The 18,303-nt window shown below is 39.2% G+C and overlaps 1 protein-coding gene across 4 annotated transcripts in view; it reads left to right on the top strand.

Annotated features, from left to right (window-relative positions):
* Positions 1 to 18,303, top strand: part of LOC140740947 (transducin-like enhancer protein 1) — a 111,579-nt gene that overhangs the window by 67,525 nt on the left and 25,751 nt on the right. For all 4 annotated transcript variants that reach the window (XM_073070600.1, XM_073070591.1, XM_073070595.1 and 1 more), the window contains 5 exons: positions 7,200 to 7,319; positions 8,734 to 8,787; positions 12,323 to 12,475; positions 14,483 to 14,615; positions 14,933 to 15,111. In XM_073070600.1, the coding sequence (XP_072926701.1) occupies positions 7,200 to 7,319; positions 8,734 to 8,787; positions 12,323 to 12,475; positions 14,483 to 14,615; positions 14,933 to 15,111 (639 nt within the window). The remainder of the gene's footprint in view (positions 1 to 7,199; positions 7,320 to 8,733; positions 8,788 to 12,322; positions 12,476 to 14,482; positions 14,616 to 14,932; positions 15,112 to 18,303) is intronic.

Raw genomic sequence — 18,303 nt, 5'->3', positions numbered from 1 at the left:
TCTCGAGGGTTCAGGTATGGCCACGGTGGTCATCACTGGGGCTGGATGCTGTGTCGAGGCCTGATGGTGGAAGACGAATCCGTGGTCAGCTCCAATACTGTGCACCAATTAAAGAATCAAGCAAGATTAAAATCATTGAGGAGGAGAGTGGGAAATGAGCAGGTGTTCAGTGCCATCTACCTGTGTTTGACTGGTCTCCTTCTCTTCTCACTACTACCATTGGGCGGGAGGTGCAGGAGACCGGCATCCCACACTGGCAGGTTCGGGGGCAGTTGTTGGCCTGCAGGCATTGTGCTCTTTGATGGACTTCACTCGCTTCAGTGCTGAAAGAACTCTGCAGCTGTAAACTCACTTCCAGGATTCTGCATTTCATGTTCCGTATACTTCTATTTACTACTTATAAATTATTTGCATGATTTGTCCTCTTTTTCCAAATTAGATACGTGACAGTCTTGTGTGTATGTGTGTGCGCATTTAGTGAATTGTACTGTTTCTTTGTTTTGAGGGTGTTTGCAAGAAGATGAGTCTCAATGTTGTATATAATATACATACATTGATAATAACGTTGTACTTTGACAGCTCAGTGCTGGCCTTGCTGACCACGCCCAAATTCTGAATAAGAATGAAAAGAGTACTGTCAACTTGATTACTTAAGGCATTCTTGCATTTGGATTTACTATAGTTAAGTTGTTATCCCTGCACTGACTCTTCACACACATTTTCAGGTATCACAGCTATGTCGTTGAGATTAAAGAATGTGTTTTCAAAGGGCAATCTTTGGGAACCGGAATTTGGACTTTGAGATGCTATGGCTGTAACCATAGGGCAGTTTTTGTAATTAGCTGTGTACTTGCTAGGTTTTGAAAACATTCAAGTCTAGTTAAGATTTCCCATTGTGGAATTGCTGATTGAAATACTGCCATTTCACTAATTACCAACACCAAGAAGGTAAATTTCAGACGATAGCTGGTACTTGTGCAACTGTAGACCAAATTATGAATGTGCACCTTCAGAATAAAGTGGGAGAGCATTCTGGATTGTGCAGGAAGAGTTTGCATTCAAGCTGTGTGAAGTAACAAAATTGTTCTGTTTGTATAATAGCTTATAGTGCATGGTTAGATGTGTGAGCGAGACATGATAGCTCGTGAGCAGAATTTGAATATGGGTGGTGTCAGGTTTTGTGTTAAGCTAATTAGTTTTGCTGTTCCTATCTGTTTGTTTTGGCATAATCTCCTGAGTTGTTTCTTCACAATTAGTGCCAGGCTAACAAGTTGATCAGAAATGAAAAAACAACCACAGGCTGGGAGAGAAGAAAAATTTAGTTTATACTTTAATGAAACCACTACGTAATAAATTAATAACAATTTCCTCAATTCCTCAAACACTTTTTACTTGATGACACTATTCCAAGCAGTTTTCAGGGTGTTAGCAGACTAAATTGGACTGTGCACTACATACAGAAACAGGTCACCAAAAGCTCAGTCTGATTTTGAGGAATTACCTTGATGAGGAAAGAGTGTTTTGGGGAAGAAATTCCAGAGCTTGAGACCAAGGTAACCAAATGCATGGCTATTATCTGCAATGAAAATTGGTCAAGATGGCACAGATCTGTGATAACTGTCAAAGTTGTGACTCTGATTTAATTGCTTTTTTGGGTTTGTTGGGCTGGTTTTGGGGACAGTGTGGTGGTCAGGTTAGACCTTAGGGACAGGCTAGAGTTGAAGCCGGAGTCCAGATCCGAGCGCTCCGCGGTTGAAGGCCAGCAATCCCCATGGACTGAGGTGAGTTGGAAAGCACTGCAGATGATATCCACGCTCAATGGCGGGGGGGGTTGGCAGGCCCGGAGGATGAGCCCGTCAGGTCGGTGTAATCCGGGATTGGAGATCTCTGTGGGCAGGAGGAGCAAGGTCTGCTGACTGTCCAGGGTGGTGAATCCTGGGATTGGAGATCCAGGCGAGTCCAGAACTCTCGTGCTGGAGTTCAGTTCCTGTGGTTGGCGAATTCTAGGGTCGCTTCAGAAAATCAAAGCCCGATGGTCAAAGGCTGAAGGTGGCTCATCCGGAAGTTGAGGTCAAAGTCTAAGGGTCAAAGCCATGGGTCATTGTGACTAAAGGTCGGAGGCCTGATGTGTGTGAGTCCACTGGGGAGGTCTGAAACCCTATGTCTACTAAAGGCTGGAGGCCCAAATGCTGGGTTTGGAGGCCTGACTGTGTGGATGAGTTTGAAAGAGATTTGTTTTACTGTTGTTGCTGCTACGTTGTTCTGCTGAACATTACAGGCATGTTTCGCTGGTGCCAGAATGTGTGGCAACACTTGCTGGCTGATGCCCCCCCCATCCTCAGGTTATGTTGATCGTTTATGCAAACAATGTATTTCACCCTGTGTTTTGATGTACATGCAGTAAATGAACCTGAATTGGAAAATCAGAGAAATCGCGGACCACTGATAGCTGGGATTGTTGGAAATCTGGTAAAGGTTACGGAGATAGGGAAGTAAGAGTGAGATGGGGTGATTGAAATATAAGATCCTGATGAATGCGAAGAGAATATTTCTTCTTGAAATAGAATGTAGAACTGGAGATCGCTGTTTAAAAAACAAAGGAACACCCACAGAAGGCTAAGATGAGGCAACTTCTTTTCTTCTCAGAGGATCATCAGCTTTTAGAACCCTCTTCCACAAGGGCAGAGGAAACAGAATCTTTAAGGCAAGGTTGGATATATTCTTCATCATGAACAAGGAAAGAAAAGGTCAGAATGCGTAAGCAGTAACATAGAACTGAGATTAGGATCTGATAAAGCATGATTTAGTTGAATGGTGAGGCAGACTCGAATAACTAAATGTCCTTCTACTTGCAAGTCACATGTTTGGAGGCCATGGGGGAATTTGAATACAAGGATGAAAGCTTTGAAATTGAATTGTTACCAGCTAACTCATGTGGATGAATCATGACTTGAACTTAGTGCAAATCAGGATATGGGCAGCATAGTTTTGGATTAATGATGACAGAAAATGGGAAAACATCCAGGAGTACCATGTAACCCTAGAATCTAGAGATGATAAAGATTAACATGAGTGTTGATGAGATGAGTTAAAACATGTTTGTGAATGGTATTGTTATGGAGATGAAATGCAAATCTTAGGAAGAGATAAAACACAAAATCAGAAACTCAGCTCAGGATAAAAGTGACTTTGGCTTCAAACACTGGCTAGGGAGAAGATGGAATCAAATCGATGTCAAGGTGCGGAATCCAACAGCTTGATTTTGGAAGAAAATTTCTGCTCATTAACATTGGTCAAGCAGTAAATCCAACCAGAAGCAGAAAGTTAATCAGGAATACTCGTGTCACGCAATATGGTGTCCTCAATCCACAGCTGACATACTTAAAAAAAAAAGAGAGGATTCCAGCCATTTGGTCAAATTGTGCTTGACCCATCCTGGCCTCCAAGTCTCAATAACTTTTGTTACAGCAATGTGGCTTGTGTTCTGGAGCCCTTGTTGTATGGTGGCCATTTTGTCAGGCAGAGCAGATCTTGAGGTGCTGCCACTGTGATCATCCGGCAATGTGTTGTCAAAGTAGCTTTGCACTGTAACTGTATATCTCTGATTGGCAATATTCGGAATCAGGTGGAAAAAGTAACTAAAGAAAGGGATTAAAAGATAAATATAAACCGCTTTACCTGCACTCTTAATGAAAGATGGCGCCCCCATGAATTGGGTTGTGTTAAGTACTGAGGGGCCAAGTATGGAATGTTTTCAGCTTAGTACGTTATAGAACCGGCATTGGACTGAGTCCAGGGGCAGAGTGGGAGGTCAGATTTCCCACTATCTGACCTCCAACTTGTTCCATACTTCCACACTGAGGGGAACTGCAACTGAAAATCAGTAAAATCCGGCCCTTGTTGATTAGAACAGCCACTCCAGGATTTTTAGGACAATGCAAGATGAATAATTTGGTTAGATTTTTAAAAAAAAACTCTAGTCAGGTTATTAACACTACAATAGAAGAGCCTAGTTTTAATGAAGTGCTCTACACAATATCTCTGAGCTGTGTGATTTTGAAGTTATGCCTATCTGACATTGCAAATGGAATTAATGCCATCGGATCATTGCCTGGCCTATTCCAAAATACTCTGACCTAGCATGAAATGAGAAGATGTCTGGTCTTGAAGATTAAGTGTAGTTACTGCCAAAGCCTGCCACAGCTGCATGATTTTGAATGACTGCAGGGAATTTTATAAGCTGGGCTCTAAATCTTGTTAATCCTAAGGTCAAAGTTGTTACATTAACAAAATAGGCCTAAAGCAGCCTTCTCAAAGTACTCAGCTGTAATATGCTATAAAATGCCAGAGCACTAATAAACTTTTTTATAACTAAAAATGGTTCAGAGGTGAAACTGTGAGCTGCATCAAAAACTCAGTCCAATTTATGTGCCAGGCTAATTATTTTGCTGCTATTTGAAGTTCAAAATCTGTATTACCTTGGGAATGGAGGGGGCAGGTCATTTGATGGGATAAAGATAATTGCCATATACGGTCAGCCCACAGCACTTCCTCCTGCATTGCCCCTTGAGATGGTCTTTAGAATTTATGCCATTGAAGCTTCTCACTGAGGGTGTTTCAGTTCCAGTCGGTAAATTATAGATACTGGCTTAAGAATCCGCCTGTTATCAACAGCGAATTGTTCTGCAATATACTTACAATAATGTCATTGTTGTTAATCTTTCAATAAATGTTATCCAGCTTTGGTAAGGATCTACGTACTGGCTATCAACATCTACTAATGTGCCATCAACATGAAAAGCAAATAAACCCCTTATATCAGTAAAATTAAAGCCTTGGAATGATTTCAAGCCAAAAATCTAATCATTGGATTCAGATGACAATTCTGAACTTCTGAAGCTTCAATCTTGTGGTTTAAATCTCTTGATTAGATTAATACCACTTAATAGTTTCCAGACATCATTATCCTCTGTGTTTTGTAAAAAAAATAAGAACTTGCATTTGTTTCATGTGGCTTCAGACGAGCTGTCCTGTTGTTTGTGCATCTGTGGAGTGGGAGGTGGGGGGCTGGGCGTTAGTAGGATTGAAGTTCATGAGCAATATCATACTGGTTAGAGAGTTAAATCCACAACTGACTGCCACTGGAAATGAAGTCTTGTCAAGATTCCAGAAGACTGTGCCTTTTGGCTGCAAACCAGTAGTAAAGGTTACACAGGAGGTTACACTGGATTAAATTTCATTGGAGTCTTGTATAATTTACTTGAGACCTCTGGCTGTTCTTTAGCTTGACTGACCGTGAATAAAAGACAGCTTAGTATTAGCCTTGGAGGAGCACTTGCTCAAGTAAGCAGAAGTTGACAAAATGGGACTTGAAGTGTTCTGCACCCTTCTTGTTTTTTGTGCTTGTAACTCTATATCATTTTGGTTGTACTGGAAAACTGCAGTGCCGTTTTATACATTAAATAAAGGCTTTTATTTTCATGAGTAGGTTGCTATCTGTTCTTTAGCTAAAGAGTGATATATCTACCACATTTTCTGTCTCAGTATTATATAAAATAGAGAGGAATCTACACTTACAGTAGTGACAGTGTCTGTGTGATTGTCACTTAGCTGCAAATCATGTTTTAATTTCTCATGAACTACTTCAGTATTTAAAACGCTTCTTTCGCTCAACTTAGTTTGCATTGTTCATGTTCTTTAATGCATCACTGAACAAATTGCCCCCATGGATATCCAGTTAGTTAAATGGCTCATTGTTACATCGAGGTAGATGAGAACAGTGAGTCTATTAATTTGTACCATGTGACCCTGAAACATTGAAATTGCTTAGCATATGGGTCAGCAATTAGGTGTAAAATGCCTCAGAAGGTATGTGTGTACTAATAAATGCTTATTAAAACTGGGCATCAGTCCATTTTATCATTGTTCTGCACTTATGGAATTGTATTTTTGGACCATCTTTGTATTCATTTTCCTTTAAATTCAGATGAATAAACTTAATCCTGTTCTTGTTGCTTGGTTCGAGCTCCAGAACAACAGCAAATGTGAAGCTGTTCCTGGTATTTGTAGGAATAAACTGGGGTATCCTGATCATTTTGTACCTGAGTTAGTCGGTTTAAAGGAGCTAGATTAACTACTAAACATGAGAAACTCTGCAGATGCTGGAAATCCATTGCAGTACACACTAAATGCTGGAGGAACTCAGCAGGTCAGGCTGCATCTGCGGAAATGAACAAAGAGTCGGCGTTTTGGGCGGAGACGCTTCTTCAAATCTAGAATGGACGGGAGAAGATTGCAGAATAAAAAGCTGGGAGGAGAGGAAGGAGGATAGCTAGAAGGCGATAGCTGAAACCAGGAGAGTAGGAAAGGTAAAGAGCTGAGAGGAAGGCTTATGTTTAAGTACTATAAACACACTAGTAAGGCTTCAAAACTGAATTAATATGCTTTTTTAAAAAGAAAGTAAAGTAGCTATTAAGTCATTTTTATTATTGTAGGAAATAAATGTAGTTTTGTAGTTGCATGTGCCAATTTGAGAAAAGTCAGCCTTTTGTATGATTGGTGGTTGTACAAGCTGGTGTGATTTTAGGCTGGGTTCTTGGCACTTTTAGACTGAGACACTGTCTCTCTACTGCAGATGTCATTGCATTAGGTATGTTATGGTAATCAATCTTCTTTTTCTACACCTTTAAATTGGAAAGCTGATTCGAAATCCTCACTGCTGAGACTATGATGCCTTCTTTAATTAGACATCTGATTCTGTACTTGTATCCTTTCATCATTGTGAAGCATTGAAATGGCCATGTAACTGCAGATTTAAATGGGAAATGTTGGCTCCTGTTCCTTGAATAGTTGGTGTTTGGCAAAAAGATACTGTAAACATGTTGTCAGACTTTATGGGCTAGGTACAAGTAAAATCTTAATTATATGTTAAATGCCTGTCGCCCTTGGGCATTTGTTGGCAATGTAGCCTGCAGGTTACACTTTTAAAAATAAAGTGTTGAAAGTTTGATATGTATGGAGTAATGCATCTATTTTTAAACAACTGTTTTCTTTAATGCATGAAGAAAATCAATAATTTCTAAGGACACTGCATATATTAAATTCATAATTACTTTTATTTCAGTATCATAATCAGTCATGGGCAGCATTGGGGAATAAAAAAGAACTTTCTTTTGAAAACCACTGTTCTGTCTTCACAGAGTAATTCCCTGCTGGTACCTGATGGTCTGCGGGGTACAGATAAGCGCAGGAATGGACCTGATTATTCCAGTGATGTGAAGAAGAGGAAGGTTGATGATAAGGACTCCATGAGCCACTATGTAAGAATATATGGGTTGGAGTTTATAAGTGTAAGGACTCACCACCAAGTACAATCATTCAGAAGCTTGCTTTAATTTCTTTTGAGTACATTTACAAAGATAGAAGTTAGGTAATTGTTTAGATAAACACATTCTTGAAATTTTAATAAAATGAAACCATTGAACTTAAATGTTAGGTTTAATGAAACATTTGGTTAATTTCATGTGGTAATTTCCTAGAATTGGAAGCCTAAACATTCAATTGCCTAGCACTGATTTATTTTCAGTACTAAGTGATTGAAACTTAATTTAACCCAGTGTAATCTGAGCTCTGAACTATTTCCAGGAAACTTGGATCACGTTGTGCATTTGGTGCCTGTTGTTGGGCACTCCTGGGACAACTTGATCTTAGTCCTATAATAATAAACAGGATCTTAATCTTAGAGCACCAAACTGTGAGACCTATAGGTAAGTGAAATACTTAGCTCAATCCTGAGACTAATCTTACCTATCTCCTGGCTCCTACTGCAATGAATAGTTCCCTCCAAGTCCCGATCTTCCAACAACAGCTTGCCCTCACTTCTGGTGTGTGACCTCTAACCCTTCACTTTTCTTCACTCTCCCATTTTATTGCCAGTGCGAAACTCCAAATCTCAGCTTGACGTGGACCTTCATCCTCAGTCTCCTCTACCATCACCTTAGCAAAGCTGGCATAATTACTGACTCCACAGGAAAAGTAGGGTTACCTTCCATTCACCAAAACCCCCTCCAATTCCTCAGTGCCTCTAGATACTGTATGCTCACAATAAAAAGGATGCATCGTAATTGTTGGTAAGAAGATCCGAGAGTCTTCAGTGTAGATGAAATGTCTTTTGAAAGTTACTGTCAACTTTATCCCAATTTCAAGATGCGTGAATATTGTGTCAAAAATGGATTTGATAAATTCGAAGCAGTGAGAAAAGTATAATCATTTCTAAGGGCTTTTAAGCATGAATAAAGTAATCCTTATTTTCAACTGAGTTACAGGGAAAAGGAAGGGATAGGTGCTAGAATAATTTCCTAATCTTTTGGACCTAGTGCCTGCCTAGAGTTTCTAATTAAACAGTTGCTTTCATAAGTAAAAAGTTATATATTATTCTACAATATGCAGGCTGCTGAAGTTATTTTCCTAAGAAAAGCAAAATACTGTAGATGCTGGAACTTTGAAGTAAAGACAGAATACACTTGAATTACTCAGCAAGCTTGGCAACATCTGTGGGGAAAGAAACAAGGTAGATGTTTCAGGTATGATGAATGGTCCTCTCCATGGATGCTGTGAGACTTGCTGAGGATTTTGTGCATTTCCAGTTTCTATTTCATTGTTCCAAATATCTTGAAAAGTAACGGGCCCACTTTTGTTGTAAGTTTATCTGAAAATATTTATCTTGTTTTAAAGGACAGCGATGGGGATAAGAGTGACGACAATTTAGTAGTGGATGTTTCTAATGAGGTTTGTATTTCTTCTTGTTGTGTGTTGCATGATGTCTGATATTCTATTCAAATTAATGACCTGGATGCAATGTTCAAATGCTTAATGTTGAAAGGAGATTAGATATAAAATCCAAATGATTTAACATCATCTTTGAAATAATGGCACTGAAATGTAATGAGTGCAGTTAACATTATTGTTTGTTACTTCCACAAAGCATCATATAAAGGCTTTCAGGGCCAATTCATCCCACCCTCACCACCGTCCGGGGAACTAAGCAGCCCTTCTCGGTGAGGCAAAGGTTCATGTGTACCTCCTCCAACCTCATTTAGTGCATTAGTGCTTCTGATGTGGCCTCCTCTACATTGGTGAGAAGAAGCTCAGACCTTTCACAGGACGATTGTTTTGCAGAGCGCCCACGCACAGTACACAATGGTCATTCTGTACACCCATTTCAATTCCCCTTCCCATTCCCACGCTAAAATATCCATCTTTGGCCTTTCTACTGCCACAAGGAGGCCCAATTCCCAAGCAGAGGGACCATACCTCGTATTCTACCTGGATAGTTTACAACCCAATGGCACAAACGTTGAGTTTTCCAGTTTCAGGTGACCCTCCCCTCAGGTGAGTTGTTTCTCCCCTTCACACCCTTTTGAACCTTTACCAGTCCTCCCATTTTTGTCTTCTGTCCTTTATCTCCCACCCCTCCTGGTTCCATCTATTCTCTATGTTTATAGTTCACCCACAGTTTCTCCCCCATCTTGTTCTAGTCCCACCTGTCATACATCTCTCTCTCAATGGTTCCCATTCTCATCTCCTTTACTCGTTACAATCCATGGTGTTCCTGCCCATCTCCCACCAGCATCTGACTCCAATCTTCGCACTGCTTCTCTCTGTCTCAGTACATCTATCTGCAACTGTCTTCCCAACTTTCCCTTACTCTCCTATGTGCTAAACCTACCTTTTACCTTACACCTCCACCCCTTCACTCCACCTCAGGCTCTTGTCTCACCACTCCCCTTCCCCTCTTAATAATGGCAATCTCTCTGTCTTGATATAGGGTTTTGACTCACAACATTGACAGTTCCTTTCCTGCTGCAGATGTTGCTCGACCTGCTGAGTTGCTTCAGCAGATCATTTGTTGCTATGTTTTTCCTCTTCCCCCTTACACCTCCTTTGAAGAGCTATAGCTCTTTTCAAACTATAGTGTGAAGTTATAGTTTCATGTAGTTTGACCAATAAGAGCACAACAATTGTGGATGATTCTGTTCTCAGTTGTTGCTTATCATTTTAATAGCTACATGAGCAGGATCTCTAAATGCAATATGCTCCATGTTTGGCACTTTGTGAGATTACCAAACAAGTCAGCTAACTATTGGAACTCCTGGTGCATGTCTTCATTTACTTACCAGCCTGCCAGTGACAGACATAAATCAGAAATAGAAGGCAAACTTGGCTGCTCACGCTTGCTCCTTTTTTAATACCATCATGTTTGATCTTCTGCCTAAGCATTACTTCAGTGCACTAACTTCATAACCCTTAGTTCACTTGATGTTCAAAATTAGCTTGATCTTAGTCGTAAGTACACTCAGCAACTGAGCTTCCACGGCCCCCGGGAGTCTTGAATTCCTAAGATTCCCTACACTCTCTCACCTTAGTCCTGAAAGGCTGATCCCTTATTTTGAGATTTTTGACCCGAGTCCCTAACACCCAGAGGATGCATCTATCTTGCATCTACCCCGCTGAATCATATGAGAACTTAGTATGCTTTAAAAAAATACCTTTCATTCTGTTAAACTCAGGACAGCACAATCTGAATTTGTTCAATCTCTTGTCAAAGAGCAAACCCAGCCCATTCTAGGAATCAATTTGATGAACTTCCCATGCATTTCTCTACAGCTAGTATATCCTTACAATTGTAGGAAGACCAAACCCGTACACACTTTTCCAGGTGCATTCTCACCATGGCTTTGCATTTTCATAATGAGGTGTGATAACGCAAGGCTCAGGTGAGATTGCACCTACAGAAGTGTGTACAGGCTTGGTCATGAGGTGTTTTTACGCAAATCCTATAATAAGAAAGGCCAAAATACTGTTTAAGTACAAGGACACTCAAGTCCTTCTAAATACCAACTTCCAACCTTACGCTTTGAAATCTTTCTTTTCTATGTTTTTATACCAACGTACATGATCTCACATTTTCCTCATCTGTCACATTTGTGCCCCCTTACATAACCTGACAAGGTCTCTCTACATCCTCTTGTAGTCTACGATGCATGCTCCTAGCACTTTTTAATTACCATTGGAGCTTGGAAGTCTTACTGCTTTTACTATATGTAACTGGGAACTGTGTGGTTTTCATTGTATGTACATGTGTAGCACTTAACAAATTTTCGAAGAAACTCATTTCAGTAGATCAGTTAATACACTACATTGTGGTGGGGGATTTTTCTTATTATTGCACAGGAGGAGATCATTCAGATATCAAGTCAGTGTCAGTTCCCAACAGAGTAATTTCATCAGTCCTTTACCCCTTCCCAAAAACTTGCGTTTATTCATTCCCACATGCTCATCAGCTTTTCTTTGGTACTGATGTACAGTGGCCAATTAACTTGCTAACATATCGATAGGATGCGGGAGGAAACAGAGCACCCAGCAAAAAGCCACAGGTTTATTGGATCAACATACAAACTCCACACAGACAACATGCAAGATCAGGAAAGAACCTTGATCTCTTGTGCTGTGAGGCAGCAGAACCTTCTGAATTTGTTAAAGACTAGTATGAAAAATGATTCAGATTGAATAATCTCTCTAAATGATATTTGTTTCACAAGTTGAATCTTTATTTTATTGAAAGTTAGCAAGAGATGTATGGTAATGCTTTATTTGCACTATATGTTATTGAAAAAAAATTTCCAACAGATATTTTCACAAAATCTATCTTTTTTTCTTCTGGTTTCCCTTAACCTTAATACAATAAAAATACTATCCTAAAATTATACCAATGTAAATTATTAAATTTCCCTTTACCATTTTAATTATCCTTAAATTCATAGAATTGGATTCATAATATACCTTATTACAGATAATTATTCCTTGTTAATTAGAATCCAGTAGCCAAACCTATGGAAATTATTACCCAAATGGCTCTTTTATGTTCATTATAAAGAAAGGACTTTAATTGTTTTGGGATCAGTTAATTTTCAGTTCATATTCCAGATATCAAAGTACATTGGCAAAGATTTTAATTTTATGTCTTAAAATGGGTGACGTCTAATGGGTAGCTTGTTTGTTTCTTCTTTGAATTTTAATTCCATTAACTTCTAAATCTATCCTGTTTAAAGCAAAAGCACCTCTCGCCCAATGTTTGTGCAAACATGAAGATGCTCTGTAAAAAAAAAAGTCATGTTTGTTCCTGGACCTTGACCTATTGTTAATATTTCTCTTTAGGACTTTATAATCACTTCAAATCAAATACTATAACAACTAAGACAGTAATTCAGCTACTCACAATGTGAAGGTGTAATTAATAAGAATGTATTGTAACTTTATGTAGGACCCATCATCCCCTCGAGGCAGTCCTGCTCATTCCCCACGTGAGAATGGTCTAGATAAATCTCGCTTGCTCAAGAAGGATGCATCCAGTAGTCCAGCTTCAACGGCATCTTCTGGAAGCTCGTCATCTCTCAAATCCAAAGAGCTCAGTCATGTGAGTATTGCAGTTTTTTTTCCATTTATTTGTGTCTAAACGCTGTTGTATTTCACCAGTATGTTTTGCACATTTAAACGTTCTCTCAAAATGTTTGTCTCAAAATAGTTATGCATAGTGAAGCAGGGAACTGGATTAACATATCAAGTCAGAGACTGATTGATCAGAAATGGAGTAGAATAGATTTTAAGACTGGGCTGAGATAAATTGGAGTGGCAGAGGGAACTAATAAAGTCTATGGAAGGGAGGAAAGTTTAAGCAATGAAAAGAGTAGTGTTAGTGCAAGATTACAGAAGGACGCAGGAGGTGAAAATATAAAATGATTAACTGAAACTTCCAAAGGCCTTTGGAAGGAATGCCAAGCACTTGAAAATATTGAACTTGCTATTGAACTGAAGGAGCACTGAAGTGACAAACCATTGGAAGTGTGGGGTTATGCAACGTGGACCAAATGGTTACTCTGCATTTCTACTTCCACAGGTGCTTGGTACATACCAGCAATTTCTGTTCTTATATCAACTTTCCAGCAATAGGATTATTCAGTTTTTATGAGATCTGCGTTTTTGCAGTTACATCCTCAATATTCTAGAAGATGCTTAAGTTAGGGAATAAAAAAAAATTAAATTGTTATTGATAATGATTTGGGAAACTGTTGAAATAAATTGCACTGGCGTAAGCATTTATGTACTGCCATGCAGAGGACAGCATGAATTAATACAAACTAAAAATGTGTAATTTTATTTGAATATCTGCTTACATCATTAGAAATTTTGATTTCTTTTAAAATAGGATGTCATTTATTACATATGAATAATTATTATAGAACTTTTAGTAGCTTAGGTGGGTTTGACTGTTTCAGATCCTAATTTAGTGCTGTGTGGTTATATCACTCATTAGTTTTAAGTAGTTATGCTTGGCTTTGTAATGGACTTTTAGGTAACTAGGATGTGTTACTATTGATCACTGGGCATAAGTGGCATTTTTGCTGTTCTATTTACAGCATGTACTTCAAAACATGGTTCTTAAGCTGCACACCAATGTATTTAATGAATTATGTATGGAATTGTGAATAGGCCACTATGTGCCAAGATGTGTGCAATGTTGTGGGCATGTTATGTTGGCGCTGGAATGTGTGGGGACACTTGTGGGTTGCCCCCAGCACTTCCTTTGGTTGATGTTACAGCAAATGACACATTTCACTGCATGTTTTGATACATGTGTGATGAATAAGTCTGACTCTGAATGTTGTTTGCCTTGCCTAAATTGAACAAGAGCATCTTCAAGAGTGAGCCAACAAAGCAAAATTCTGAACAAATGAAATTATTTTATTTGATAACTACAAATTTTACCACATTTTTAGAATAAGCCAGCCTTACAGATTCCTTTCATGAGCTGCCACTCAGTTGTGCACATTGGTGAGCCAAGAAATAATAGGCTAGAAATGTTAATTCATGTGTTCCCAACTTCTTATTTGTCCTTATTTTCTGAAGTTTGACATGGATATATTTACTGGAATTCTTTATGTTCAAATCTGACACTTAAAAAGTAGTTTTCCTGCTTCCCATATCTTGGGCATCCATATTTGTTGCTCCTCCAATCCTTTCTCTTGATTCCAGTTGACACTGATTTATTGATAGGCCCTGATCAGGAGCTGTAAGAACTGCACCATTCCATCCTTAAAACACTGGCAGCTTTCCGGTATCTTTTGTCCAGTGTAGCTAGATTTTTGCAATGGAAATGACTGATTGTAATGTAGCTAGTGTGACAATGAGCATGGATACTTTAATAGAGTTCAAGTCTATTGGGAACCAAGACTGATTTCTTTTTCTTCTCTAGCCAAGACTGCAGAGAACAATAACAAGCTACTGATAAACCTATCGAGAATTCTTGTCCTTCACAACAAAAGTGGTTTTTTGATGCCCTTGTTCAATGTTGGCCTTGTAACTGAAGTAAGTTATTATGCTGTTATTATTGTAATAAATGCTGATGTTTATTATTTGAATGCAGCATGAAAAGGCTAGCACTCCTGTGATGAAGTCCAGTACACCAACTCCTCGAGCTGAAGTGCCAACTCCAGGAACAAGTGCTACTTCAGGATTGCGCTCCAGTCTTTGCAAACCGCCAGTAATGGACCCATTAGGTAAGCAATCTAAAATCATATATTTTGTTAATGAAGGATAAAGCATGGTAAAAATATGTAAACTAATAGGAGTAATGTTGGCTTACAAAGATCAGTTTGAAAAGGGAACACTGAAAATTTACTTATTTCTCATGCTAATTCAAATTGTCAATACCTTAAGCATATTTGGTTCATGTCACAAATAATTAATTGAAGAACTCTAATCCAGATATAAATAAGTAATTGATCTTTGTGTGATTTTGCCTTTGAGCATGAAGTTTAACTCAAACTGAGTAAATCCAAAAGGAAAGTAACATTTTTCTGCCATTGCTTTACAGCACCAGGATTAAGGGCACCCTTGGCAGTACCAGGACCTTATCCTTCCCCCTTTGGGATAATGCCTAGTATCAATGGAGACATGAACAGCCCAGGAAGTTATCCAAACCTCCATAATATTCCACCTCAAATGAGTGCTGCCACAGCAGCAGCAGTTGTTGCCTATGCAAGACCCCCTATGGTAAGCAACGTGCCGCCTACATTCCAACAGTTCATTTCCCTATTAAAATTAAAGGCCAATTATCAATAAAATAGCAACAATTAAGGAATATAGCAATAGATTATATTAGTACAGTGTAAAAATGTACATTAGATTCAGTTTGAAATATGGTACACAGTTTGCAGCTATGAGCAGGAATGTTTGTAGTCAGTGGCAGGGATCCACAGTTTGTAACAGGGAATAAGGATGATGACTTCAATCTCCTGAGTAAACCTCCTGTATCTCTGAGGTTTGAAACATGACAAGCTGCCTGACAGCACCAAAACAACTGTGGACCAGGTGCAATGGTTATTATAAGGTGACCTGGTTAATTCTGGGCAGAGAAACAAGAGTGGTTAAGTTTAATTTATCTTGAAATCAGTTTTTTTGTCTTCTATTCCTTTGGTTCTGATTGTATTTGATTTTATCAAAACTTAAACCAAACCCAGACGTAAGTGCGCAGATGATTCCGGAAAGGTCCAAAGAGAAGCAGAGTTTTGTGAGGGGAATCCGGGAAACATCGCCAAATCACAGAACCTCATTGTTTTCCGTAATTTGTTCCCCATCCAGCAGCTGGCCAACTTGAAATTCGGCTTAGTGGAAAGGTCCGAGATAGAGCCGGTTGTGGGCTTGAGCTCGTTTGGGGGAAGATGCAGGCACAGCTCAGAGCAGTAGGGATGGAGAGTAGGAGGAGATCAGAGTTTGGTTGAGGTCTGGGTTTTCATAGAAGTATGGAGCTGAATAAGGTGAAGATGCTGGAGGATGAAGAGAGGCAACAAATAGTCTGAAGAGGGTGCAGAGCTCCAAAAGGAGAAAAACGAGAGGCTGGTGCAGTGAGTACTTGATCACATGACAGTCAGAGACTGTAGTTGGTAGCTTTGTTTGCTGGAACAGCAAGAAGACCTTCTCCATCTCTTCCTCCTGCTGGACCATGGCCTGAGTTTTCAAAAGGCATTAATAATAGAGAGATCTTACTTTGTTGAAGAGTTGGGTTTCCTAAACCCTGGCATAGGCATTGAACTTAAACCTTGCTTCCGTAAGCGTATTGAAGTTTGACTTGTACTTGAGGAGTCTTTCCACATGCACACAAACATAAATGTTCTGCAATCCACTGGAGAAAAATCACCTTGTGTATATACCAGTGCGGGATGTGTCTTGATATTTCGGTTTTTGAATCCCTGAGGACAGAGCTAGAATGTTGTATGCTTACTTTCTGGATGGCCGTTTTGAGTGCTGAGAAAACAAGGTATTTTTATATTGTTGTTATCTTCAGAATCAGAATTATTTGTTATGGTTCCATGAATAATTTTTCTTTTATCAGGCAACTGATAATAGAGTTTTACTAGCCATAATACACAATGTACAGTTAATAAAGGTCCTTGATAAGCTGAACCACGTGTTTCAAACCTCAATATTTTTATCATGTCCAACCACTTATGCTGTGGTCCTGTTGAGCCTTCTTTTGACACTTACCAAGTCAGCGATAGTGTTTCAGTTGACCTCTGTGCTTTGGGTTAGGAGAGATAACTCCGTTATAATTTCAGTTGCTGATCCTGCCTGACATGCATGCTAGATGCTTGGATCTGTGGGACGAGAAGGGTTGAGATGAACAAGCCTTCTAGGGGGTCATTGGGCTTCAAGGACCTGTTACCCTGCTATATCTTTAAACAAAGAAATATCCTTGGTTTTTGCAGGTTAGGAGAAGGTGATTTACTTGTACCTTTATCAGCATGAGGCATCGTGTAGAACTTGGTCTATAAATTTACCACTGTGTATGAAAGAGTGCCAAGGGAGTGTCCTGGAATGTTGTGATGGTGTTTGGATGCCCAACGTGTGGCATTACGCTGATGTCAGGAAGTAACTGGATGTATTTCAAATTTAGAAATAAAGGTCTGTAACAGGCCCTTCCAGCCCAACAAGCCTGTGTCGCTCATTTATACACATGTGACTAAATAACCTGCTAACCCATACATCTTTGGGATGTGGGAGGAAACGAGCCTGCAGAGGAAACCCATGTGGTTATGTGGGGAACATACAATCTCCTTACAGACAGCAGTGGAGCTGAACCCAGTCAGCTGGTGCTGTAATAGTGTTACGCTAACCTCCTTGCGAGCGTGCTGCCCTCAAAAAATTTTTATAAGCCAATTTATAATTTTAGAATAAGGTCATTGTTGCTTATGCTTGAATAATTGAATTTTTAATCTGTGGGATGAAGAGCTGTTATGTCATGTGATTAAACAAGTCTGCTGTTAAGAATATTGGTGTCCCAGTCTGTGAATGTGAAAAAGCTGAAAATGCTAAGGAAATATAAAATTTGAGATAAATGAGGAATGTGCGAGGAAATTGAATTTGAATTATTTTTCAACATTGTATTATTGCTTAATATTGTTCAAGATTTAATTTTTGAAGTTTTGAAATTGTTAGTTCCATTGAAAAGAATGGATACCTGGCAGTTATAATGTTCATCTAAAGATTATTTTTAAGCTGGGCATTTTAATAGCAGTGGTAAACGGGAGCATTTGTCTGTGAAGCACTGCTAGTTAAAGAAATTCCAGGCATGCTGGGAAAAGAAATAAAGAAATAAAACTTGGCAATTGTACAGCAGAGTATTAAAAATATCTTTAGCACCTTGTTCTGGCTTTTATAGTAATGATAATCATAAAGTGAATTATACAGCAATTTAAAAGTAATAAATGGATTCACATGAATACGGGCTTTTCCAAATGACAAATATTACGAGTAAAGATGAAAGCTGCAGCAAATAATAAGTAAGCAATGAGTTCAATTATTCAAGCATAAGCAATGCTCTCTACTTTGTCCCTCCCCCCACTTCTTATCCCCCCTCGACCATCCCATGTTACTTCACTCCTGATGAAGGGTTTCGGCCCGAAACGTCGTTATTACCTCCTCCCATAGATGCTGTCTGGCCTGTTGAGTTCTGCCAGCATTTCGTGTTTTTTTTATTTATTTCCAGCATCTGCAGATTCACTCATGTAAGCAGTGAGTTTCCTTGTTTCTGATCCCCCTGATCCATCGCGTTTTTGTTTGGTATAAGATTTCCATTATGACTGTCATCGGGTGAAGAGAATCTCTGCAAATAGTTGTTCAGCAGCAGCATGATTACTAGGCTGCAACAAAGATGTCCCCAGTGTTAAAATTTTGAAACGTAAATAT

This window comes from Hemitrygon akajei, chromosome 2 (genome assembly GCF_048418815.1).
Source record: "Hemitrygon akajei chromosome 2, sHemAka1.3, whole genome shotgun sequence".
In the NCBI taxonomy this organism is placed as follows: domain Eukaryota; kingdom Metazoa; phylum Chordata; class Chondrichthyes; order Myliobatiformes; family Dasyatidae; genus Hemitrygon; species Hemitrygon akajei.
Note: the sequence above shows the minus strand (reverse complement) of the source record. Positions and strands in the feature narration are given on the sequence as shown.